Below are 27,550 nucleotides of genomic sequence, written 5' to 3'. Positions count from 1 at the left end.
CCACACATCAGCAGCATTAAAAGAAGTGATTGAACTGTAATATTTTATTTATAGTGTTAAATATTCCTACTGTTCGCTACAACATTAGTGAAAAAAATCGTGATTTTTTTTAGTAAATGTTTGATTTTATAGTGCAACATGATTACAATTACATAATCACATAGTATTTTAAGAATAATAAAAAGCAGGTATTATTTTATTTTGTAGATGTAACTCGACTACGCCGCCAATGTAATATTTCTAGTATTAATAAAACCAGAGATAATACTATTCCGTAAACGAGCATCAACAGAGCAGGATAGAAATCTGTCATATTAACGGAATCAAATGTTCCACCGTGGACAATACAAACTGGTTTTTCGGTGTAGATTAATCTATTTTCTCGTGAAATCATGCCATGTTCATGATTTCTAAGTAACCTGTAAGGATACACAAGATAAATCAATAATGTATACATTTTTTAATTACGATTTACATCTTGGTACTACACCTCTTTAACGTAGGTAATTAACAATGAGTGGAAATTAATTTTCTTTCTGTCAAGCTATAAATTTCATACACCGTGATCAGAACTTAAGCCATCACGTTGCTCCAATGTGGGCTTGCAGATATGTTTCCTATTATGAGTAACAATCGTTATCAGGTGTACATGATAACAACCGGGACCGTGGCTTAATGTGCTCTTCGAGGGACGGTGGGGAGATCCACAAGGACTGCACAAACACCAAGACCACGGCAAACATCTGTATGGCCAATACAAATGTTTGTCATGTGCGGGGATCGAACCCACAACCGCCAGCGCAACAGCCACAAACTAGTGTGCGCGAACGCGTCCTCAAGTCTTTAATAAATATCATTATATACTTTATAAATAACGTAATTAAATACGACACTAGAAATTCTGGTTGGTGATAATATATTTAATGTTTTTATTTGTTTATAATGCATATTTACAATTTGCTTGCACTATGATGTCCATTTGACCTTATCCTTTAATAAATTTAGTGTTGGAACTTGTTGGTTATTACAACCTACCTTACTCTTCCCATTTATTATACTTAAACTAACGATAAAAGTATTGTCAATGATCTTAAATGCTTAGCGACAGAGTGGGGATCGCTTTGTGTATCGTGCACCGCAAACATTTTAATTCGTGATCGATATATCATATTTCAATTCGTTTTTGCTTGAATGTTCAAGATCCGTGCCAATGTACAGGTATACAGTAAATCATACAACGATAGTCAGCAGCAGTACCTACATATTATATTAACTAGTATCATTATTACCCAATCTTATACATTTCCTTAAATGGAGAGTTTTTACGACAAGTGTACCATGGCTTGTTTTCTTCAATGTACTCAATTTCTTGTAGACCACATTTCTCGTGCTCTAGGAAATATTTCTCCACTAACTTGTACCCGAGTCCAACGAACATATTAAAGGCGAACGGTTCCTGTAAATTAAAATGAATATAAATAACCTTAAGGAAATAATGAAAACAATAGAAATCAATTACAGATTTGAGCAATTATAACATCAGAAAAGGAAGCAAAACTTTATCATAGTCATCTGATTTCAATAACGATAGTCTAATTATATGCAGGTAATTAATTAATCCTTCAATGGCTTGAAAAAAATATTTTACGAGTCAAAAGTTAAAACTGAGCATGTTACGATTATACGTATATTGTTATTTAGTGCTATACTATAAATTTTTACTTTTTGTAGTTTCTTGACACCATCTTCCAAATCCATAAAATTTGGTTTCGTTCCGGGAGGTGCTATTTTTTTCTCGTAAATGGCTTTCTTAACTGGTTCAGTGGCGGTCTAAAAGAATTAACAGGCATCATTATTCTTATAATATTAGTATTTTGTAGCCCATTTTCAGCTTCGTACCGAAATATTTCAAGACTAGCCGACCCGTGCCCACTTCGTTGGGCGTTAATTATTTTCTTTGTGATGTAATTATGTTGTGTTTCAATTTCGTCGACGTCTGCTACGTAGGGAGCCGAACACGCGAGTAAGCCGCGCGGCATCCTATCGTATAGATGAAAAAACAATAAAACGGTCATGTGATGCGCGGTACATGATGCGAAGTGTCCAATTGTCCCCCCGCGCAAAACAAATTTTATAGCACTTAAATAAATAATATGTTGCTCCAACGCCATCTATCAAAAAATCGAGAAAACGTCGTCGATAGACTAAAATAAGACTAAATTAATAACGTCGAAAGACTTATAAATTGTTTTCTAATAGCGATAGATGGCGCTAGTTTATTTACCATTTTGATATTATATTTTAATCTTTTCCTTATTCACTGAATTTTTTGCTCAATTACAATAAAATATAGCCTATAGCACTCCTGAATAGTGTAGCTTTCTGTTAGTGAAAGAATTTTCATGATCGGATCAGTATTTGCGAAGATTACCCCCTACATACAAACAAAGTTATAAACTTACCTCTTTATAACATTAGTATAGATGTAAAACGTGATTCGATATCGATGTAGTTGTGAGTTATATTAAGGTTAGTAAGGCAGAGGTTTTTAGAGCTTAATTCGCTAATGAAGTTTTTCTCATGGTTGAAAATATGTGGAACATATTAGCGGTTTTGGCCCCAACCTTATCCTTTATCAAAGAAGAAGACCTTATATAATGATGGGTAGTTTAGAAATTGTTACAACATCTCACTGTTATTCAATGCACATATTAACGATACATAATTAATATACGCTTGAGCCTGTAATATCCCACTACTGGGCATAGGCCTCTTTCCCCATGTAGGAGAAGGATCAGAGCTTAATCCACCACGCTGCTCCGATGCGGGTTGGCGGATATATTCCTTACTTTAAGAACCGATCGCTATCAGGCGTACATGATAACAACCGGGACCGACGGCTTAACTGCTCTCCGAGGCACGGTGGGGAGACCCACAAGGACTGCATAAACACCCAGACCACGGCAAACACCTGTATGGCCAATACAAATGTTTGTCATTTGCGGGGATCGAACCCACAACCGCCAGCGCAATAGGTACAATCCATGGCTATGACCGTTGCGCCAACGCGACGTCAAATAATTAATATGCCATATTATAAATAGAATCTAAAAATGTTATGATTGTGTGTGAAAAGGCTAATTTTTTAAATTTTCATTGACATTTAAAGTAATTTAAACGTTATTTTGATATTATCATAAAACAATAAAACCTTTAAGTTTGAAACAAAAAAAAAAAAAAGAAAAAGACTTACCGTAAAGTGATGTCTATTATATGGAGTGTCTTCAGTTCCCATTTCTAGTTTAGAATTCAATAAGTCAGCTAATGTCTTTATTTGGTTTGAGCTGGATTGCAACAACGCAACAATGTTGGCTGAATACGACGTATAGAGGAATAAGAAAGATAAGAACATTAGGAACATCACTACTCGTCCCAGAGTTCCTGTAAAAAGTTAATGAAATATTGTAATAAAAGTCAAGCTAAATAACTGTATTTTTCATTTGAGCTATTAATTTGTAAAAAATGTACGTATATTGCGTGATTCCTTATAGAATTTGTAATAAATAGTTTATCTATTAAAATATATTATATCTATTTTTTATATTAAGCTAGTGGTGGACGTGCGGTCACCAACCGTCTGCCCAACGTGATGACTATGGGCAAAACACATGAGTTTACGCTATTTTTGGCGCGAACTTGTGGAGTACGTCCAGCAGTGGACTACTCGTACAATAGGCTGAAGTGAAGTGAAGTGATATCTATTTTTTGCATATAATATAATAATATAATACTAGCTGCGCGTCGCGGATTCGACAGCGTAAAAAGCAATAAATAGCCCATGTATTTTTATGGATCTCCAGGTCTCTCTTCAGGTATATACGTACACAGTTTCATTACAATCAATCAATTGCGTGAAAGAGTAAAAAACTTTTTACCAAGATAAAACAACGTTTTGCTAAATTGGAACAGTCTCTTATAAAATATATATGAAATCACCTTTAAGTTCGGCATAGCTTCCTTGTTGAGTAATAGCGCCAATAATCATAAGAGAGATCTCGCTCATTTTCGGCGTTAAAGACGTTTTATCGAACTGCAAATCAATGATTGTGTAACAGTACAATACTTTTACTAAAGTAGTACCTAATTGTAAGTCTAAATATCAATTTGGTAATATTGTCTATACGAATATTTTTACAAGAATATATTTAATTTTTTTTTTGTTTGTAATGGACTTCAACCAATTTAATATTTTATGTACAATTTTATTGAGGTTAAGCACAGCTAGACATATCCTTCTCAAATCTGTAGCAGCATAACTACACATATACATATATTTGTTTCGTTGGCTTATATTTGTGATATTTCTGTTATAATAAACAGTTAATTATCGATTGATTAAACTACTGGACTGATTTAATTAAACATTCCTTTATTAGTAAAATGCTATAATATCACTGAGTGACATAGGCTACATACACTTTTACTGAATACAACGGAACAGCTAAAAATTACGTTGGAACTATTTAGTAATCTGGGATAAAATCGTGTACTCCACGCGGATGTCGATTAGGTTGTAGATGAGGGTGGAAAGCTAGTATACCACATTACACGTATGGAAAAGAAATATTTGTTTGAATTCTGTAAACAATAGACACAAAGGCAAATCAATTGGAAATAGTTTGTATCAGATATGTAATGAATAGTTGTTAACCGACTTCCAAAAAAGGAGGAGGTTCTCAATTCGACTGTATTTTTTTTTAAATGTATTTTACATCATAACTTTTGACCGGGTGGACCGAGATCGACGAATTTTTTTTTAATCGAAAGGTGGTGTGTGTCAATTGGTCCCATTTAAATTCATTTGAAATGTAACAACTACTTTTCGAGTTATATCTAATAATGCGTTTTTACTCGACGCTTTTGTCGTCGACCTACGTTGTATTATACCGCATAACTTTCTACTGGATGTACTGATTTTGATAATTCTTTTTTTGTTGGAAAGGGGATATCCCTAGTTTAGTACCATGATAAGGAAACCAGGATCTGATGATGGGATCCCAGAGAAATCGAAGGAAACTCTCGAAAATCCGCAATAACTTTTTACTGGGTGTACCGATTTTGATAAATTTTAATTTAATCGAAAGCTGGTATTTATCATGTGGTCATATATAAATTTTATCGAGATTTGATAACTACTTTTTGAGTAATCTTTGATAACGCGTAGTTACTTGACTATTTTTTCGTCGATCTACGTTGTATTACTCGTCGATGTAATTGAAGTCGGTTTTTTTTTTTTCGTTTTAGTTTTACAGACTGTTTGTATTACTATAAACGCTTGAAATTGGTACATTCGGAAAAAATAAATAAATTCAGAAGCGTAAAGGAATGAGTATTTTTGATATTTTTACTCGATCGTACAAAATATACCTATATAGTTAAATACTAATTACTTGTACGGAACAACTGTTCAGTATAATTATGTTTTCCACCAGACCCTGCTTATCAATTACAAGAAATGGTACGATATCGACGCCATCGAAGTAGGAGCTGAACAAGATCTCATAAAGTGATTGTTTTAAAGTGCTTCGAGGATTAGAAAAACTTTGGCATAAATGTCAGATATCGGATTTATTTTTTTGTAGGCGATAGCAAAGATATTCATGAATAAACAAATAGTTTTTGAAAAAATTCAAAATTCACGATACTACTGAACCGACTTCGTATATTTTTTGACTAGCCCGTTGGCGAAGTTTGTAGTGGCCCTGCTTTCTGTTCCGCGGGTTGCGGGTCGATTCCCGCCTGGGTCTGTGTGTATATTCTTATTTATATTTACATATGTATTATATGTATGTATAATTAAAAAAAAATAGTTATAACAGTCGGATGTTACATGTACCACAAGCATTAAGTTGCTTATCATAGGGACAGACGACCGTGTGGTGTATTTTTCAAGATATTTATATTATTTATATGTAGCACATTAACATACTAGTAGTAAATTTTTTTCTGAATCAGAAGTGTTGATGTCTTTATCTTTATAATCATTTTTTGACCGACTTCAAAAAAGGATGAGGTTACTCAATTCGACCGTATATATCTATACATATTTTTATGTATGTTCGGGGATAACTTCGTCGTTTATGAACCAATTTTGATAATTCTTTTTTTGTTGGATAGAAGATATCCCCAGTGTGGTACCATGATAAGGAAACCAGAATCTGATGATGGGATCCCAGAGAAATCAAGAGAAACTCTCGAAAATCCGCATAACTTTTTACTAGGTGTTGGTTTGATGATTTTTAATTTAATCGAAAGCCGATGTTTATCATGTGGTCACATTTAAATTTCATCGAGATCTGATTACAACTATTTTTATTTGATGTTTAGATATTATGTTTTATCTTTTTTCTTTAAAAATATGTTCTTCGTCTGTGTAAATATTAATTTGTTTTATTTGTTAGTGTTAAGAAAAATGATTACATAAAGAGTATAAAAATTAATAAAATTGACACCGAATACATTACCTAAGTCTGTCTTTAGAAGATTATTCCACTTTCATCTTTTAGATATTTGTAAAATAAACAATTCGAATTCTTTACATAATAAAATCGCCACGAGGACAATCATGACATAATTCGTATTATCGAGAAGTAAATATTATTAATAATGATTGTACATTCTATTCCAAATTGAAATTAACGTATGCGTTAACGTAACAAGTTTACGTAATCGCTTAATGTAGGTATTAAAATGTATTGTATATTTTTTATTTTATTTATTTATTCTTAATGTACACCGAAATACAGACACACATATAAAGAAAGATACAATAGAAGATGTACAAAGGCAATCTTACCGCTAAATAGCGATTTCTTCCAGATAACCTTTGGGTACAGGACACGATACAGTAGCAGCGGTTAAGGTGTGCAAATTAAGGAGTAAGGATCAATTATAAATAGATAAAAACTACGATATGATAAACTTACATAATTATTAAAAAAGAAAAAAAAAATCAATATTTTTATTAAAATATTTCTCAATCTGAATTTACTATATATTATATGAAACATCCTTTTCAACCTTATTAATATATATTAACAGGGATTTTTTTCTTAGCTACTTAAATTACTAGAAGTTTCTTTATAAGTGGTAACCCATTTAAAAAAATGTTTTAAGACGATTCGGCCAATAATATTCCACTGCAGGATGCACTGACATAGGCCCCTTCCTTCATGTAGGACAAGGATCGGATCTTAATCCACTACGCTCCAATGTGGGTTGGCGGATATATTCCCTATTATAAGTAACAATCGCTTTAAGGTATATATGATAACGACCGGGTCGACAGATTAACGTACTCTCCGAGGCACGGTGGGGAGACCTACGAGGACAGACAACTAGACCGGAAATAAATGCTTGTAAAAACACAAATATCAACTCCGAGCGAGAATCGAACCCGCGACCGCCTGTGTTTAGACGCCTACAAGGTATCCGCATTACTACACAAGAGCAGTGGTCGTTGTTTTAATAATTGATTGATAAATAACTATTTGAATAAAATTTAAAATTTTCTTTTAACTTAGACTACAATAAAACACAAAATATATTTGTTTGTTCCAAAGTACGCATTGTTAGAGACAACTCAAAAACTACTGATCTGATCTGTCTCAAATGTCGAAAAAACAATCAATTAAATATGAATAATTATGAGGGGTCACTCAATAAGTACTTGTCAGATATCGATCCAATTGAAATAAGACCTATATAATGACAATTATCAGCATTCAACTAAAAAAAGAGTCCTCAAAATCGCTACACCCGGTAAAACTTATAAGGTAGCACACATAAAAAAAGTTGAATAATGAGCCCCTCCTTTTTGTATTCGGTTAAGACGGATAATTTTGGTAATAAATTTTTTGTATACATAAAAGTAGTTACAATGAAATAGCAACATAATTTAACAGATCAATGAACATTAATTAATCTCAGTGAACAATACAAAATGTCTGACAATTGTCTTGTCTGTTTTTACTTACAAATACAAACAAAAAAAAACTTTTTAAAATAATTACTGTTTTTTTAATTTATGAAGATTGAAAAGATTTTTTTATGGTACACTTAAATTGGAGACAATATTCCGTTTTGAATAAACTTGTTACGTTATTTTTAATTAAGTAAAATATTGTAATACAAAACATTACAATCACTACAAGTAATGGCCCTAGGTGGTTTGTTAAACGATACTACTTTATGGTAAGCGGTTACCAAAGCTTATAGACGCCTGCAACACTAGAAGCATCGTAAACGCTTTCACGACCCTAACGCCAACTCTATCTAGGAGCTCTGGCCACCTTACTTGCCACAGGAACTCAACAGTACTTGAGTGTAATATTATTTTCGTTTGATTTTCTGTGAGATTGATGTACTTCCTCACACGGGCTACTCGAGATTTTGAGCAGGATATTTCCTGTTGTGCCTTACCTAAATTACGTTTTCCAACTAGAAATGTGTAAAAAATTAACAAAATAGACGTATAAAAGACATCACACATCTTGTACAGTTTTACTTACCTCTTGCGAATCAGATTTAATGTTCTCCCATCGAGCGTTTACAAATAATATAAATGTCATCAGTATCGTAAGCCCGAGAATACATAACCACACTTGAGGTTTGAATGGAAGAATGAATAAGTTGTTCTGATACGATAGACTTGGCTGACGAAACACGAATTTCACTGTTGATTTCGTTGGGGACGATAAGAAGTCCAAAACTCTTATTCTTGATTCCGTTATGAACAGTGGTGTGCCTATAAAACAATGTACATGTTAAATTTTTTTTAACAAAAAATTAACATTAGGTTATTAAAATAATTGAGGCATAAAGATTAAATATTTTTAAAAACTAATATAACAAACAAAAATAAAAATAAAACATTAAAAAATCATGAAATCGAATACCTTAGTGACTGCGAAGGACCTTTCAAAATAAAATGTATAATACTAGGCTTTGCGCTACTCCAATGATTAGTGTTTAAGATTCTAAAAGTTGTTTAATTTCTAAGATTTTATTTTTTTGTGTTACCCACATTAGGAATTCTAAACATTTTTGAATATCATATCAAAAATTGACCGCTCCAGCGGGGTTCGAACCCGCGCCTCCGACATACCGTGTCGGCGCTCTAGCCAATTAAGCTATGGAACGATGCACCCGCTCGAGCGAAATTTTCGATATGATAATTTTTAATTTCGGTTTAAGCGAACCGTGGCGCCGTCTATAGTGAGCTCTTTACAGAAACCCGTAACTATTCAAAGTTTCATATTACAAAGAAGTTGTTTAATTACTAATTTTTATTGCATTCTTCTAGTGTTGATTTTTAATTTGTTTCTAAATTTTAACTCCTTTTTTTTATTTGAAATGTTTTATACACGTGTTAAGACTTCTCTGTTAGCCGTAATTTAAAATGTACGTTTCTTAAAAATTAATGTTTACTGATATGGTCGATAGTTTGTCTTTTTATCAATAATTACAACGATTAAGACGAAACGAGAGTAAAACGAAACGTTTCGTGAAATAACAACCGGGCCTAGGTGATCTTATGTGCGACTTGAAATTCTTTTGAACTAACCTGTAAGCTCAGCAGCTCCACGCACGACATCACCGATCATACCATTATATGATCCGTTTACAAAATATCCCCAATTATCCGTATAAATAAAATGTCCTGACGCATTTAAAAAATTGTATAAGGGATCCAATTGGTTGATACTAGCTTTTGCTATAAGCTTTATATGTATATCTCTGCAATTTGAGACTGTTTAATAAGGGTAACCCAGAAAATAATACATGTAACGACACAAAATTGTGAACCCACTAAGTAATTAAAAGTTTATTACAAGAGAAAATGTTTAAAAGTTTCTTGTATTTAAAATCATATAAAAAAAATGATAGGTATGCGTAAGTGTATTTTTGTGTATAACCAGAGTGGCTCTAGCACATGTAGCGTCCGGGTGCAATTTGTACCGAGGTGCCCTGTTGAGGCAAAGAAAATAAAAGGTCAGCAACAAGTCATATTAACATATATATTATTATTAAAAAAAGAATTCGATACTCGGAAATAAATGAAGAATATCGATATTTCGTCTATTATAAATGTCAACGATATCTAGACATTGACTTTTTATTTTCGACAATTTTATACATAAATACTTTGCACCCTTGCATGCGACTCTCGGCACCCCCTAACACCCGCCCGGGTACACAGCTCCACACTGCACACTGCATTATAGGTTAAGCCGTCCCCCGTACGTAACACATACGACTTATTAATTATTTCTTTGTCACGACGCTGTATTCTGTTTTGCTATTATTATGACGTTATGTGTGCATTAAAATAAACAGTACTTAGTCTATATTCTGATCTAAAGAAATTGTTATATATATCTAATGCCATGGATTTAGATCATTAGTATGCTTGTGTCTTTGCTCTGACGATACCCTCGTAACGCTTGATAATAAAATGTTAGCTTTTTAAACTTTTTCCACTGAATCACTACTTTTAAACGCGATCACTTCGTATATACTTTTAGAGGTAAAACACGAAGACATGTATATCGCTGTCATGCCATTCCAATGCTCAAATAGCAACTTGGATGATATCACAACACTATATATTGAGACCTAGTGAGTGCTTCAGTTGGAGATGCTGACAGAGTAATGCTGAGCCTACTCTCTTACACCATGAATATTCTACAGTATTCATGGTGCAAGATACGCTTCAGCCTGTAATATCCCACTACTGAGCTTAGGCCTCTTTCTCCATGTAGCAGAAGGATCAGAGCTTAATCCACCATGCTGCTCCAATGCGGCTTGGCGGATGGTGCAAGATAACATTATTTAAATAAGAAGACCGATATTATGCATCCAATAAGTATTAAGACCGCATATCGCCGCTTCGTACTCATATTATATGATATAGGTACATAATAGTAATCTTAAACATGAAAACTAATTCTAACCTTCACAAATTTTGGTAAAAAAGGATGCTGTGAATTAATTTTTCATTCCTTGAGTACATTAAACCTTTTAAAAGAATCAAATACCGCTATTGTCGCCCATATAGCGCTCAGGGAAAACCTCAGCAAAAATTTCATTCCATAGTTTGCATGTACGCTGAAAGAACGCACGTAAAGGTACTGTTGGATATAATAAATTTCTTGCACCTGCTGTTGCGCCCACGCTTCCCTGCGCGATAAATCTGCACGTTTGAACCAAGCGTCGTTCTGCTACCTCTACTAGAAATGCTAGTTCTACTGCTAGTTCTTCCGTAATCTAAAATTTTTCCAGTGATCGTTTTCCACTCTACAGTCACTTGCGAGGCACTAGTCATATTGATCCTGAATGTAATCTCTAATTGCGTGCCATTATTACACGTGATTGCTGAATATTTGAGATGTTAAATAGTTCGTGCGGGATTAGTTTCTTCATTGACGCATCTATTCTTTTTACGATGTTCTCAGTATAGACACTTAAGGTAGGAGTACGGTAGAATTAGAGAGAGTACAAGATCGTGTGTACTTGAGTACATGAGGAGTACTTAAGAGGAAAGGGTACCGGCTCTTTCTCCATACAAACGTAGTCGACTGTTTTCTCCCTGGATAATGGCACTAGATCAAATATTTTTGTGACATAGAACTCTTTGCTGCCATGACCATGCCCCTATGTTTTGATTTTTTTCATATTCTTATTATCATAGGAATTAGGAGACTTCAAAAACTCGAAATATTGCATAATTTTTTGTACATTTTCAGACACTCATTAAAAAAAATATATGCATATTTTCAAAAAACCGAAAACATAGGGGCATAGCCGAAGGCTTCTTCTTTTTTGTAAAAAAAAATTAAAAAAAAATTGCCATGTTTTGAGGAGAAAACAGTCGACTACGAAACACTGTTTTGGTCAAAAATTATATACCTAAAACGGTCTGAGCTGCAGTTGTCCCTTTCTTGCTTTTTGGGGGATAGGTCTGGGGGAGGGAAGGGTCAAAGCAATACGTATATACGCCAGCGAAGTGATGCCTCATAGTCGATAATTATATCGATACACTAGTGATGTAATTTTTAGTCGATAATTTCTAAAATTCGTATTAACAAAATTAAATAATTTCTTTTTTCATAACTATAATAAAACCGTATTTGTATTGTTGTTTGCGGTTTTTATTGTAACACTGTGCAAACCTGGGCTAACGAAGGGTTTCGCTAACAATTAACAATGATAATTATGGTAAATAACTGTGTTGTTTGTTTTTGGTATCAAATTAAAGGGCTCAATACAAGGATTTCAAAAAAGTATATTATGATTATTATTACCGTAATACTAATAAAAAATACAATAAGTTTAAAAAATTAGGACTCTGCTCTTTCCCATGCCTATGCCAAGCAAGCTGCGAGGCGCGCTTCTTCCTCGCCTCCTAGGCGAAAAACAACTTCGGGGTTTACTCTTTCCAATATATTTTTTTTTTAACAATTTCGGAATACTCTGTAAAAAGCTATGCATGGTCAAACATAAATAAATATAGGTACGTGGCGACTTTAGAACCTCCTCTGTTTTTTTTTCATCGGTAAAAAATTGTTTAGTTGTTTTCTTGACATTACTGAGGAGCAGATTATTAAATTTGGTCAAATCTATGTATGTACCTATGCGATTCGTATTTAGACTTCGTAAATAGAATCATATTTCTGGATTGCGTAAAAAACTCAAGTGGCACCACTGGCGTAGCATTCCTTGGAACCCCGGGAACCTTGGAGCCCTGTATCAAAATTAGTGGGGGGGGGGCAGGCAAATGATGGGTAAAGATTTCTCACAAAAAAATGCTTGCATTGAATTAAAATAAATATTTATTGGTTATAAGTTATTACTTCCTCCTAGAATAGACAATAGTGAGTGTAGTCTGCTGTAGCTGTTCCTGTTCCATCGAAATCCTTAGGTAATTTTTTATCAGTTTTAGTTTTGAAAAACATCAAGTTAATACCTCCGGAAAACTGGATGCAAGGCTATTGAATTTTATCAGTAATAATTCAGTGAGTTCTTTAATGGAATGAATGTTTTGAATTTAGGATTTTAAGCTAATTTAAAGAGCTTGTAGTTCCAAGCTGGAGAGTTATTAGCCTTGACCTGCAGCAATAGATGCGGGGGATCGTTCGCTTCAGCCTGTGAGGCCAATACTATTAGTGAATTCCTATGAATCTCCCGCATCTATATGGGGGATTCACAGGTGCATAACCTGAAGAAGAGATTCAACGCTGCCTCCAGGTCATACAGGTAGTAAATCGCTAGGGCAAAGTTCAAACACAGCAGAATTGGCGAGAGACTATTGAGCTTTCCAAATGGAACCCGTGCCTTTTGTTTCTTACAAAAGCTGTCGAAGGTAACTTTTTTTAGTCTATACTTCCATCATTGCGCGAACCTGAAGGCTCTCTGGCACATTATGCGAAAAAGTAAGCGAAAATTCTTTGCACTCTTTTTGCGTCGAATTCAACTCTTGACGATGAGGGAAAAGCACCATCGAGCAGCGAGCACGCGGTGCGTAATGTGCACTATGAGCAGTGTCGTTTGTCTGCATTCTTTCGATGTCAAGAAGTCTAGTGGTGCTAATTGTATCCACCAGTGGTTTGCAACCAATGTGCGAGCTTCGTGCGCATTATTTCCGCATACATTCAAACTGTGGAATGACCTTGCTAAAATTTGGGGGTTTTCAAGCGTCTAGTGTCTACATGTTTTCTCTAAAGGCCATGGGCGACGGTAGCTGTTATAAATCAGATGGCTTCGTCTGCTTGTGTGCCCCATTCTTATATAAAAAAAGATTAATTCATTGTTCATAATGATTAACTGAATCCCGAAATAAACGATACAGAATGTTATCAACAATTTGGCGCACGCTTGACTCGAATAAAAGGGGATTGCTTTTCAGACTTCAGTCATTTCTGAAGTGAAAACTCTATAGGTAGTTATGACAGTTTTTTTATTCTTTTTTCCAGGAAGCACAAGATTAAGTGACATTGTGGATAACATTTTACTAATTTTGCTTACACACCCAATTCCCTACTGCGGGAATACGTATATTCTCAACTTACTTTATTCTTTTTAACCCTGTTGTACCTGCTTATCTAAAACGACGATTTAAATTTCTTAGTGATTCCAATGAACGTAGTCTTCGTTCTGAGGAAAGCTTACTTCTTCTCACTCCTCTTTCTTTTATACTAAATCTTTCACTGTTCAAGCTTGTCGACTTAGGAATTCTATAGACGTGTAAAATCGGTTTCTATTTTTAACCGACTTCCAAAAAAGGAGGAAGCTCAATTTAACTGTATTTTTTATGTATGTTACTTCAGAACTTTTGACTGAGTGGACCGATTTCAACAATTTTTTTTAATCGAAAGGTGGTGTGTGTCATTTGGTCTCACTTAAGTTTATTTGAGATATACCGCATAACTTTTTACTGGGTGTACCGATTTTGATGATTTTTAATTTAATCGAAAGCTGATGTTTATCGTGTAGTCCATATTTAAATTTCATGGAGATCTGATAACAACTTTTTGAGTAATCTTTAATAACGCGTATTTACTTGACTATATTTTCGTCTACCTTTGTTGTATTACATGTCGATGTAATTGAAGTCGGCTTTTTTTCCTTTGCGTACAAGTCGAACTCGGTCCACCCAGTTAAAAGTTCTGAAGTAACATACACACAGTACAGTCGAATTAAGAACCTCCTCCTTTTTTGGAAGTCGGCTAAAAATCAACCTGATACGTATTATTATTTTCTGTTGGTGTACAATAACGTGTATTGTTATGTTATGTCATGTTAATCAACCACTCTTTAAAAAAATTCAATCGATTACGTAATTTGCCTAACTAAAAAAACATAAATAAAATAATAATTGAAAAAGTCGCCTTCATGATTTTTGTAAGTGTACAGTACATAATGTGTGAAATCGGTGTGATTTATTTAGCTATCTTTGTGTAATTGACAGCCTTTTCAATTGTCTTTCTAATAGGTAGTTGTTCTTCACGCAGGCGGCTTTTCTTGTTTTTTTTTTTTAAATTATAATATTATTTATAATCATTGTTATATCGCCGCAATTATATGTTAATTAATACATATAACCTATACCTATGTATTAATAACTGCGACAAACATGAGACATTACAAATTATATAGGTACTAAGACAAACATTTTATACTATGTATGTACTACATTACATATCTATACTATACTTACACTTATACTATGTACTACATGTATACACTATAATTATGTATGTATTTCATTACCCATTCTTACACACACCTCAACCATGTAATTACATACCTAATTCATAAATAAAGTACCTAAGTATTTCGATAATTACCCACAAAAATATAGACATGTATCAAGTCACAAAGAGTATCCAAGTCAAAATAATAAATCATAATAATAAGTAGTTTACGAAATTCAATAATAGTAAGCCGAGTCACAGCAATACGATGCAGAACAAATTCAATAAAACAAGCCAAATTCAGAAAAATACACTATGCGCTATATGTATTCGTAGTCAATCACAAACGAAAGATGCGAATACTAAAATATCGTCAACAATTAATAGCTGAATAGCCGGCGCACGCACACTAACAACACGACAGTCACACATAGAAAAAACGGAGCGGAGATGGCGCGGGGCGCGGTAGCGGCATGCAGCGCGACAGAAACATTTTATTCAAATACCTATTTTTGAAAAGTCTCTGCGGTACCCTTTCCTCTTAAAACATACAATAAGCTAAATACTAGAGCTTGTGTTTCGTTTCGTTCATATAAATGAATTTTTTTACACAATTTTACCGATCAGAACAGTGATTGCTATTAACAAATAGTAAAACTAATAAAACATAACCATCACTAATGTAATACACGAGTTTGTCATTTAAAATAAATTAATTTTAAACATCGTCGCCAGTACAATGCAAACAAATCACATGAAAGCTAACATACTGCACATACCCCACCATAACTATAGAGGTTGAGATCAGTAGACCACCTAAATTTTTCCGTCTAATTGACGTTTCAACAGCCATATTGCTTGTTTTATTTAATCCATGTCGAGCAGTCCAAGTACCGAAGCTTTCTAATTTCCATTCACTGCTATTAGATGTCTGTTTGTAAGCTGCAAATATTGTAGATAGAATATGTAGAACCACTGGAATGGTCGATTTTTAAAATGATATTAAAAATGTTTAGAATATTCAAACCCATTTTCAGTTATAACCCATTTTCAATTATAGAATTTTGACAATATTTTATGTTTTCGTAGTAAAGTGTAGTGTAACATGATAAGTTAGGCAGGAGGCGTACCGGGTAATATTTACCACATAGTGCATAAATTTGAAAATATTAAAGGTATCTGCTTAATTTTGTCCCGCACCGCTTTGAGTACCTTTTGAGAAACGTGCAACGGTCCACCAATTTGAATGACCGACGACTGTTTATGCAGTATTAATCAATAACAGACATTTTAGACGCATATGTGTATTTTTTACCCGTTAGCAACTATCGGTGTCTTTAAAGTATTCTACTTTCCGTTTTTGTTGCTTGAGACGAACATATTGTCTTATTTTCTTCTTATTGTAGAAGAAACAGAGAATGACTTGCTTATAGAAAATACCTAGTATCGAATAAATATTTCTAAAATTGAAGATAATAGTGAATATAGTCGGCATGAAAATAGATCAGAGTAATAAGGAAGTGAAGACATATCGGTATCCTCACATATTTCGACGTCTTACAAAGAGTATATAGTACCTCAACTTTGTAAATATACACAATTGTTAGTATATATGTGAAGTATCTTTGCTGTACATAAAACCTGGTAAAACTTAAAGTGATAAAACCACTGAATAGCAAGTTTTAGAACCCCCCCAAGATTATTCGATCGCGGTCGCATATAATTATTATGTAAGTAAAAACTCTGTTACCGTGATAGTATAGAACAAACACAATTATTAAAACACATACAGTGTTTCTGTGGTACAAAAAAATTGAAAAATATTGTCTGTGTGGCATCATTAAAAGCAATAACAACGTAATAGAATAGGCACAACATTATTAATTTAATAAAATATATGAAATACTTACGTAAATACAACGTGAAGACATCGGCTTCTTTTATAGATAAAATGAAATGTGAATCTATCAATATGTGATAATGTGTAAGATAGTTTAAAATTTCTTCCTTATTTTTGTCATAATTGCCGATTACAAGCCATCTGTACGGACTGCGGAATATCTCGGTACGATTTGCCTAGAAATTAACAGTAACAGTTAAATTTTATACTGTGCAAGACTTTACTAATATTAAAAAGAGAAACAGTTGGATTATTTATTTTTTACTTTATTTAAACACTCTTATCTTGGATAGCACCAAATAAAATTTCAATTATTGACTTACGGATCAGAATGAAATATCCTGATCAAATCTGGAGCTGGTATCTTAACTTTACAGAAGATTACAGGTAAATAACACTGCTCTCAACCCCTGGGTACCTTAACCTTACAGAAGATTACAGGTAAATAATACTGCTCTCAAGCATTTTTGTGTTCCTGTGGTGAGGAAGGCAGCCTGTAGCCTGAGCTCATAGTAAAACATAGTAAAGTTTTTGTATTTCGATTTAGGTATCTGAAACCTACGCCCTTACTTATTAGCGAAATTCACATAATAATTTGGTTATTCTAATAACTAATTGCTAATCAAAGTGAGCAATTACCCTTTACTTCTGTAGTTCTGTGTAACCGTTGGTATCCGTTGTATAAGCAATTTTGTACCTTGTTACCTTTTTCGGAAATCTGATTATTACGGAATGTTATAAGACTAGTTCGGAGACATAACTTGGCAACGAATTTTATCAAAGTACGGGGCAGCATGAAATATCATAATAATTGAGGTTGGCAACGCGCTTGCTATGCTTTTGATGTTGCAAGTGTCCATAGGTTAGGGTATCTGCTTATCATTAGATAGGGCGTACGCTTCTTTAGTATCCAGTTGTGTAAAGAAACGAGTTGAGACAGCATTTCTTCAATAAGCGTTCAAATTCAACGTTGCCATTTTTTTTTTGATTAATGAATGACACAAGTCCCCCTGGCGATAGTGACTCATGAATAAAATGACTTTAATTGAGATTGTTAATTTGCGCGTTCGGTTTGTTGTTTTGCAAATGTACATAAGTTGCAAATGTTATACCTTAGTAGTTAAAATATATTAGCCAACTTACTCGTTTTATTAACTTACTGCTTTCAGGACAATTTAAATCAGTTACAAATATCAGATTCTGTTGTTTATTATCGTTTCTAGTCGTCTCATCAAAATTCTGCGTAAACTGAATTAGTTTTGGGCATCCGTTGTCATTTAATTCATTTATAAGTTCTCTTTTCCTTTCTTTTGTAACATAAGAAAATATTTTTTTAAATTGTAAATGGTAAAGATGTATCAATTCCATGCTTATAATAAAACTGCAACAGCTTTAATTAATATTAAAAACATTAAAAAAATCTATCTGTCTATATTTTGGCCGTGCGTCACGGCAAAACTATTGCATCCATCTAAATGAAACTAGGCATAATTTGAGTTCATACTACAATAATATACTTGAAACTACTACTTTCATATTTGATATTTTTATATCCGAATTCAGTAAAGTTGCTTTTGGTGAAGGGACGGATCGATGTTTTATGAAAAATAGTACAGTTTAAGCTGCACTACATATATTTTTTTTAATTAAAATTCTTTCTATAAAATAAATTCTGAGATATAGATATCCGCTAATCTAATAATTCCTAACTCTGAAAAATGTTTCAGTATTGTAAAGGAATAGAAATATAATTATAATAGTGCGCTAAAATAAAGTAAAATGCAGTTTTAATTTATTATATATTTAGCACGGTTTCATTGTTACAGATATAGTTAAAACAATTTCAAATCTTACTTGGCGTCCAACAAACATTGAGTAATACAGAGGGCTTGTGATACGATTTGATTACACTAGCTATCATTTTAATTTCGTTGTTTAAAAATAATGCTTCTGCATTAAAAAAGCAAAGAGTGAAAATTGTGTTAAAAAGTTTAAACTGCTTCATGTTCAACATCGAAATTAAAAGTAATTGAATAACGTACTTTCATTTGTCTTTTATATCAGAGAAATGTTATAAAATATTTCTCTCATTATTAAAGTTACTCTATTTTATTGTACATTACACTTAATTAAAGCCTTTACCAGGTATAATCAAGTTAGTCGCTAATGACATAGGCGGCGGTCGCCCTTATATAATCACCGCTAATCGTTTTGTTAAACAATGGTTTACTGGACTGTACTAGGTATAGTTCGTTTTAAAAAATCTAAAATTACAACATTAGATCACTAAGCGTGACGCTGAAGATAATTACGATGAAACAAAAGGCAAGCTTTGATACTTGAAGCGTAAAAATAGATAATACAAAGCGGTAATTAGTAAAACAAATAATAAATTTTGCATTTATTTATTTGTATCTACCTTTAAAATAAAAAACAAAAATCAAATTGTCTAACGAAGTTCAAACGAAATTTAGGCTTTAGAAATTATTAACGGATATGTGCAATATGGTTTTAAAGATGTCTATCATATAGGTTTTGCGTGTATATTTTATACACGCAAAACCCATCTACAACGTAAACTACAACCACTATATGATTACTTTTTGTGTATTACTTAGAAATGCAATGTAGTTACGTAACAATCAATATTTTACTTAATTTCCTCTCTTTACCTACCTAATCAATAATATTTCTAAAAAAACTTAGTGCATAGGTACGTATTATATTAATTTTAAGCATATAGCGGTTTCTAAACAATGTTACCAAGTTCATTTAATTTTTAAAATTTTGCTACTAATTGTTGCTATTATTTGGATTCTTTTATGGTGTAAAATCTCCAGCAAAGTTAGCAGAATAGCTATCAGACCTCCATACGTTAATAATAATAAAGCCGGATAACAGTCAACCATACTGACGGACACGAAATTAGCCTGTCTTCCGATGCACTTAGGACGTTTTTCGTACAACAGATGATTCTCTCTCTGCTGAAGACCATGTTCTTGAAGACGTTTTGTTCTTGAAAATATACAAGGAAATTATAGTAATTTGTGTTAACAATATTATTAATGTTTTTTATACTACCTATATACGAATAGGTACGGCCCATCTGATGGTAAACGTTTATCTTACTCTATGGACCCTTGCAAGCCTATCTATGACCCTCCCCAAGAACTACAGCCACCTTATTCAACACAGGAATACAACACTACTTGAGTAAATTGTTATTTCTTTCTAAGTGCGATTTTCTGTAACGTTGTGGTACTTCCTAATCAGTGTGCTCCAAAATCTGCGCAAGATATTTCCTGCTGTCTTCAACCTCAATGAAGAATAATATAGCTATGTTTAGTTCTTAGATAGAAGTATTAGAAATAATAGGTGCTCAAATTTCTCGCTGTTTACCCGATTTTGAACATTTCCATAAACGGTGTATTCTTTCTGACTGCAAGCCATGGGTCGATCACTCGCAAATATTGTATTTCCTTAAGACCACATTTTTCTCCCTCTTCAAAATATTTTCCAACGAATTTGTATCCAACACCCGTTTCCATGTGAAAAGCGAAGAGTCCCTATTGAGATAAATATATTTATTTAAGGAATTTTTATGTTAAATTATATGAAGGCCAATTGGCGTAAAACGAAATAGATTAATTTCAATTCGATAAACGTAGGTACTTAGTTAACAATTAAGGAAACTATTTAAGGATGACTATCGAAAATTTATTTGTTCAATAGCAACGAGTATTTAGGAAACACTTCCTGTTAATTTATTTACTCAAGTTGGATGTTAAAAGGTATTGTTAAAATATCCAGAATATTTAATTATTTATTTATTTACACTTTCGCACGCAAATACAAGGTTTTAACAGTATTATAAATGATATATAAAAATAGAATTTGCATCAGTCGCAACAAGTGGCCTTATCGCTAATACAGCGATCTCTTCCAGGCAACCTTTGGGCAGAGGACTAAATATTCTAACCATTATAAAATTTAGTTCAAATTGTTATTTTGGTTTCCACATATTATACGTAGTATTAAAAGTAAATAACTTACTGATCTTTAATAACATAATATACCTTTTTTATTTCTTTAACTCCTTTTTCCATGCTTATGAATCTAGGTGTTATTCCAGGAGGAGCTACTTTAGTTTCATAGATTGCTTTACGTATTGGCTCCGTTTCAGTCTGTATAGGATTTTTATTTTCTTTAAATTCAATTCGATCGTTTGAGATATGATAATATTTTTCAACGAATCGGAAAAATATGTAATTATTTTAAAGTATTACAAACGTAAGAAATGTATATAAAAACAGTTACCGAAAAGTAATATCTATTGAATACAGTATCGTGAACACCAAATTTAATTCTTGAACCCAATAGATCTTCCAAAGTTCTAATTCGTGAAGAGCTGGACTGTAGGAGTGCAACTATATTCGCTGAGTATGAAATATATAGAAAGGTTAAAGCCACGAAGAGAAGCAGTAGAACCATTCGACCAAGAGCTCCTAGATAGAGATAAAATTAATTAAGTTAAAAGAGTAATAAAAATAAAAATTATTAAAATCAATATAAAATTCAGCATATTTTAACTCGGAATTAATTCCTTTTAGTCGTCAATTCTAATCCTTGAATAAGTTTTTAATGTTTTGCCATACTTAAACATTATGTTTTAAAGTTTATTTTACCTTTTAGTTCAACCGTGCTTCCTTGTTGACAAGAAGCGCCAAATGTAAATAGTGCAACGTCGATAAAATTTGGTCTCAAAATTCCAGCACTTTCTATACGCTAATAATCGGAATATTCAGTAACTCATTTAATCAGTTAATAATTAATAATTTTGATTTATTTTTTATATATTTTATACAACTAGGTCAGCAAACAAACGTATGGCTCACCTAACGGTAGGCGATTACCGTAGCTTATAGAAGCCTTCAACACCAGAAGTATCGCAAGATCGTTGTCGACCCTTACCTCCAATCTTTCCAAGAGCTCTGGTCACCTTACTCACCACAGAAACACAACACTACTTGAATGCTGTATTATTTAACTGTGATCTTCTGTGAGGTCGAGGTACTTCCCCACTCGGGCTGCTCCAGATTTTGAGCAGGATATTTCCTGCTGTTACTCAGCACTCTGCTGTACCTCAGTTAAATTATTTGTATATAATATTTACAATACAATAACGTATTGTGCAATAAAACGTAATAAACGTAAAAAATAACGTTAAATTTGATTTTTGAAATAAAGAAAATTAAAAATCCTGCTTTTGGTCTCGTAAAAATTAACTTTATTTGGGTTAATAATTAATAACCTAAATTAATTATAATAGCTAAAATTACCTTCTGACATGGTTCTCTCTTCTTCCATTCCCATAATGTAACCAAAAATATAACCAAATAGAGTAAAAATACTAATGCAATGGTGCCATACCATAGAGAATACTTAAAGGACAGAATGAACAAGTTATTTTCGTATGATAATTTCGGCTCTTGGAATACGAATTTAGAGCGTGTTGGTGTCGGACTTGAGATGTACTCAACAACTGATAGCCGTTCTGAGGTTAGAAACATTGGTGATCCTGAAAATTAAAACAATGAAAACATGTTCTTTTTTTTAAATATTATCTGGATTTAAGACAAGGCGTCTTTAAAAAAATTGCGGATTATTGTTTTTAAAATCAAAGAAATGTACATGATGGTAAGGGTATTTCTAATTTATTTTAAAAACTATAATATTTACCTCCTATGTCAACTTCTTCTCTTTCCAAATATCCCGTCATCCCATTCCAAGTCTTGTTATTACGATATCCCCAAGTACTAGTGAAGATATATTTTCTACTAGCGTTTAGAAAATCTAAGAGTTGATTTGATGTGGGAAAATTAACTTTTGTTATGGTATCTATGTGGTCGTTCCTTGAAATATATTTTATCAATAAATAAGTATATTTCTAGTTTTTACTTTTCGTATATTTTGTCAAACGTTTTTATGGAATAAAAAGTTAAGAATGTAACGCAAAAAAGGAGAAATTTTCAGAAACTGTATTGACTATTTCGCAAAACAGAAAAAAGTCTGTTATATCAAGTTGTGTATAATAAATTATTTCTTACACCTCATCTGCTAAATGATTGATACTATCATTATCAGTCAACACATAGCAAATTTTTAATTCATAACCGTCCAAATTAATTCTTCGTAACGATGTTACTTCGGTACGCGCAACAGGTTTTTGAAGACCACTGTTTTTATTCCAGTAACCAATTATTTCTGTCCTCCATTCAGTTTCGAAACCAATTTTGTAAACTAAAAATAAAATAATAAATGTAGATGTAGATCTAGCTCAACTTCTTTTTTAAGTTTTAATTATGGCAAGGTATTTTTTATATTTTAAGCATAATCAGTTTTGTTATTTGAGTCTGTTGATTCAACAATGCTTAATAAAATGGTCTATTTGATAGAATATATGTTTTTGTATGCAATGGTCTTTGTGACATAGCTTACTTTCTGTCACCTACACACATTCATGTAATAAAACTCTTAGTAAATGTTTTAAAAACTGTTGCAGTTGCGGAAAAGTTACTTATTATAATTTGTCAAACGACATATTGTTTTTATTTTCTTCTATTAACGGTTTATAAAATTAAATTATATCAGTACCTTCAGCAATTGTTATTCTATTCCATATAGGCATAGGTCAGTTACCATCGCAGTTACTAACTGGCATAGTTATGTCAATTATGTCTGATAACAATTAACTCTATTATTTATATAAATATATATTTAAATTTTACTTTAATTACCTACTTTTTATGGCGAAAAGAAAATAAAGCAGTTTTAAATTAGTTAACAATGACTAAGAATTTGTGCCCTGCTGTTAAAATTAAACGTTATTAGTGTTTTGAAAAAAAAGTTCTTACCATAGTATATTTCATAAATTTCATTTTCAATTTGTCGAACAACGAGAACTTCAGAATCAATCAGAATATTATACATATCAGTAATGGCGTCTGGTATCATACTAGTATTTTGGAATGTATTTCGATATTTATCGATGAATATCCACCGAAAAGGTGATCGAAATAATTTCGCACCATCATACTGTAAAATATGTTACATCACCATTAACTCATTTCAACAGAGCATACATTGTTTCGTCTATTTTGCGAAGGTATAGTTATTGTTTATTAAATTTACAGCAAACTGTCGAAATACTATGTTTTTAATCATAGTTATTATTCTTCTGATTGATTAGAATTTATTATTACTACAAAATTAATTGAATGATATTGATGAAACGTAGATATATTTGTCTTTCCTCACAAATAAAAAATACCGCTTCAAATACGTCAATGTATAATACAATGCGGGTAGACGTAAAAATAGTTAAGTAAATACGCGTTATCAAAGATTCAAAAAGTAGTCACTATATCTCGATCAAATTTAAATTAGACTACAAAATTAATATCAGTTTTCGATTGAATCAAGAATCATCAAAATCGGTACACAGAGTAAAAGTATGGGATATGATAAGCACTACTTTTTGATTAAAAATCATCGAACAACCATCGAAATAGATCCACTCAGTAAAAAGGTTCTGGTAAAGGTAAAATTTATCGAGTAAAAATAAAAACATATTTTTTTATTATTGTAAAGTTATAAAAGACACACTTGATTTAAATAGGATTGAATTTTTAAATTTCGCAAGATTAGATTTTTTTACCATCGTCTACAATTGCTTTAATGAATATTATGTTCTACCTTTTTTAATGAATCGACAACTTCAAGACAGTTTAAATCGGCTAAAAACAAGGTATGATGCTGTTTTTGAACAAAGTTTAAGGATATGTCGTCAGGTCTTCTAAATCCAACCATGTTTTGTAGGTCGCCGGTTTTTCCAGCCAGAACTGAATACAGACGTACTTTTACAGCTGTCAAATAATCAAAATGAATTAAAGGAATAATTTATAAAGCGTACTAATTTTAAAATAAGTAGTCCATTTCCTACATGATGGCCAACATGAAACAACAAGAACAGACAATGGCTTTTCTAAATTAGCTATAACACTCTCCAGTAAGTTTACGTCCAAATTCGCTTTTGAACAAAACGAAGATTGCAAAAATATGATAAAAAGAAACAAACTGACTTTCTCCATAATGACCAAACAAGTTTCAGGTAATGTTAAAATGAAATACCAAATGCGTTGAGTTCCCAGGCTATATAGGTGAATGCTCAATACTCGTATACCTAAAATAATCAAAATAGGTTTGCACAATAAATTGGCCAATTTTGATGATTTCTTCGGCGTTTTATGAAATTCAAAGGCAGTTAATAAATAATGTGTTCGATCATGAGAACGAATTTAACGTAAGTTTCATATTTTTCATATTAAAAATAGAATTTATAATGTAAATAAAATTCACTCAAGGGACGTAAAATTGCAAATAATTATTTATTACTACTTAGGTTATACTTTCTCACACAATAAAATAAAAGTAGATGTGTATATAGTAGTGTGTGTATAGTATGATAAAGCGACTAAATATTATAAAAAGAAACATAATTCAACCGTCAGAAAATAATTCCTTCAGTTAATATACGCAGAGTATTAATATAACTGAGGTAGGGCACAGCTTAACTGAGGTAGGGCACAGCAGGAATTTCCTGCTCAAAATATGGAGCAGCCCGACTGGGGTAGTACCTCGACCTTACAGAAGATCACAGCAAAATAATACTGTTTTCAAGCAGTATTGTGTTCCTGTTGGTGAGTAAGGTGACCAGAGCTCCTGGGGGGATTGGGGATTGGGTCGGCAATGCGCTTGCGATGCTTCTGGTGTTGCAGGCGTCTATAAGCTACGGTAATCGCTTACCATCAGGTGAGCCGTACGCTTGTTTGCCGACCTAGTGACATAAAAAAAAAAATAAGTTATACTACTAATGGATGTAACTTAAGTTTTTTGAAGATTTATTTTATACTAGGTTGGCAAACAGGCGTAGTTCCCATCTGACGGTATGCGGTCACAGTAGTCAATACACACACACTAGAAGGTCGCAAGCGCGTTGCCGACCCTACCCCGATCCTCCCCAGGAGCTCTGGTCACATTACTTACCAGAGAAACACAACACTACTTATTTGACTGTGATCTTCTGCAAGATTGAAGTATTTCCCCAGACCTGCTCCAGATCTTGAGCAAGATTGTCTCTTGTGTCCAACCTCAATAATATGCGGGCAGTTAAAATGAAAATTTATAATATACTCTTATATACATCCATTTAGGTATACAGGCAGACCCGAAATCCGAAGCGGGAATGAAATCCACAACCCTGGAGTGAAATGCAAGAGACTAATAAAAAATAATAAGTTTGAAAGCTGTCAAAACATCCATCAATCAATTTATGCATATGATAAGACATCCCTGACACAGTTATCTTCCTATGAGTAATTGCTTACAATACTTACGTAAATATTAGTAAGAAATTTTTGGTCGTTAACATTTTAAATGGTTGCTATCATAATTACGTTTACAAAAGGTATAAGTAAGGTAATTTTCCGTAAATTATTATCGAAAAGTTTCCAACAATTGTCGAACTACTAACATTGTCCATTCGTTTATCAGTAAATACATTGGTATATTAATAAATTATATAATATAATGAACATTTTATGTGCTGTTCAGTCTTGTTTGTGAGTTTGTTATTATTGTACTATTATTTAATTTATTTAATAATTTATATAAAGTACAATGTAGGATATTTTATTATTTTGTATGATTGTGTTTTAAACAAATGTATACAAATCTAATAACAATATTGTTATATATTATAACTGAACAGTGGATATGAATTTTATTGAGAGGTTAATATTTCCCAGTAGTTCAGTAGAAACAAATGTAAAAATAAATAACAACCCGTCGATATCGGAATGGACACCACTGTTAGGAAAGGAAAGAAAATCTTGTAAGTTTTGAAAAATTTTATTTTCATACATTTCAATATAGAAAGACAAGTGCAAAGAGGAAATTTTGCTGTGATGTTATCTTGGTTCCTACTATACCATGTCATACAACCGGAACAATAGAATGATAATGAATATTGAAATGATATATTACATATTGTTTTCTTTAATAATAAGATATTAAAATATTTTGTAGATATACGCGAAAACAACGTCGTTATATTTTTGTATTTTCTTTTGATATATATATTTTTTTTACGTAAAAATACAGCACAACATATTCTTATTTAAATATATAGCACGTTCACGTATTTAAAGTAACATATATAATATAAATCAAAAATACTTTTTTTAACCGACTTCCAAAAAAGGAGGAGGTTCTCAATTCGACTGTATTTTTTTATGTATATTATTTCAGAACTTTTGACTGGGTGAGTCGATTTCGA

General features: G+C 32.5%; 3 protein-coding genes across 3 annotated transcripts in view; 1 reads left to right on the top strand and 2 right to left on the bottom strand.

Annotated features, from left to right (window-relative positions):
- Positions 1-29: 29 nt before the first annotated feature.
- LOC123657421 (ionotropic receptor 75a-like) lies at positions 30-18,522 on the bottom strand. Its single transcript, XM_045592968.1, has 10 exons — positions 18,298-18,522; positions 17,165-17,330; positions 16,034-16,196; positions 9,626-9,798; positions 8,559-8,806; positions 3,997-4,090; positions 3,254-3,441; positions 1,723-1,830; positions 1,290-1,456; positions 30-419 (listed from the first exon to the last, which is right to left on the bottom strand). Exons 1-10 carry the CDS (start codon positions 18,520-18,522, stop codon positions 197-199), a joined length of 1,755 nt encoding a protein of 584 aa, XP_045448924.1. The 3' UTR covers positions 30-196.
- Positions 18,523-19,922: 1,400 nt separating this feature from the next.
- On the bottom strand, positions 19,923-25,304 carry LOC123657420 (ionotropic receptor 75a-like). The gene is made up of 11 exons (XM_045592967.1): positions 25,157-25,304; positions 24,910-25,079; positions 24,069-24,249; positions 23,262-23,454; positions 22,894-23,066; positions 22,494-22,732; positions 21,840-21,939; positions 21,472-21,659; positions 21,231-21,338; positions 20,554-20,720; positions 19,923-20,169 (listed from the first exon to the last, which is right to left on the bottom strand). The coding sequence occupies exons 1-11, from the start codon at positions 25,302-25,304 to the stop codon at positions 19,923-19,925; spliced, it is 1,914 nt and encodes a 637-aa protein (XP_045448923.1).
- Position 25,305: 1 nt separating this feature from the next.
- Positions 25,306-27,550, top strand: part of LOC123657419 (putative inorganic phosphate cotransporter) — a 44,005-nt gene continuing 41,760 nt past the window's right edge. Inside the window, exon 1 of the mRNA XM_045592966.1 lies at positions 25,306-25,324. Coding sequence (XP_045448922.1) covers positions 25,306-25,324 — 19 coding nt within the window. The remainder of the gene's footprint in view (positions 25,325-27,550) is intronic.

Source organism: Melitaea cinxia, chromosome 10, assembly GCF_905220565.1.
Source record: "Melitaea cinxia chromosome 10, ilMelCinx1.1, whole genome shotgun sequence".
Lineage (NCBI taxonomy): Eukaryota > Metazoa > Arthropoda > Insecta > Lepidoptera > Nymphalidae > Melitaea > Melitaea cinxia.
Note: the sequence above shows the minus strand (reverse complement) of the source record. Positions and strands in the feature narration are given on the sequence as shown.

Coding starts and splice junctions, on each gene's coding strand:
- LOC123657420 (XM_045592967.1), bottom strand. CDS start 25,304: ATGGAGAAAGTCAGTTTGTTTCTTTTTATCATATTTTTGCAATCTTCG. Junction 23,455..24,068: donor AATTTATGAAATATACTATG/GTAAGAACTTTT, acceptor TTTTATTTTTAG/TTTACAAAATTGGTTTCGAA. Junction 21,339..21,471: donor TCAATAGATATTACTTTTCG/GTAACTGTTTTT, acceptor AATCCTATACAG/ACTGAAACGGAGCCAATACG.
- LOC123657421 (XM_045592968.1), bottom strand. CDS start 18,522: ATGGAATTGATACATCTTTACCATTTACAATTTAAAAAAATATTTTCT. Junction 3,442..3,996: donor AAGCTATGCCGAACTTAAAG/GTGATTTCATAT, acceptor AACTTTTTACAG/GAACTCTGGGACGAGTAGTG. Junction 1,457..1,722: donor GTGTCAAGAAACTACAAAAA/GTAAAAATTTAT, acceptor TTTAATTTACAG/GAACCGTTCGCCTTTAATAT.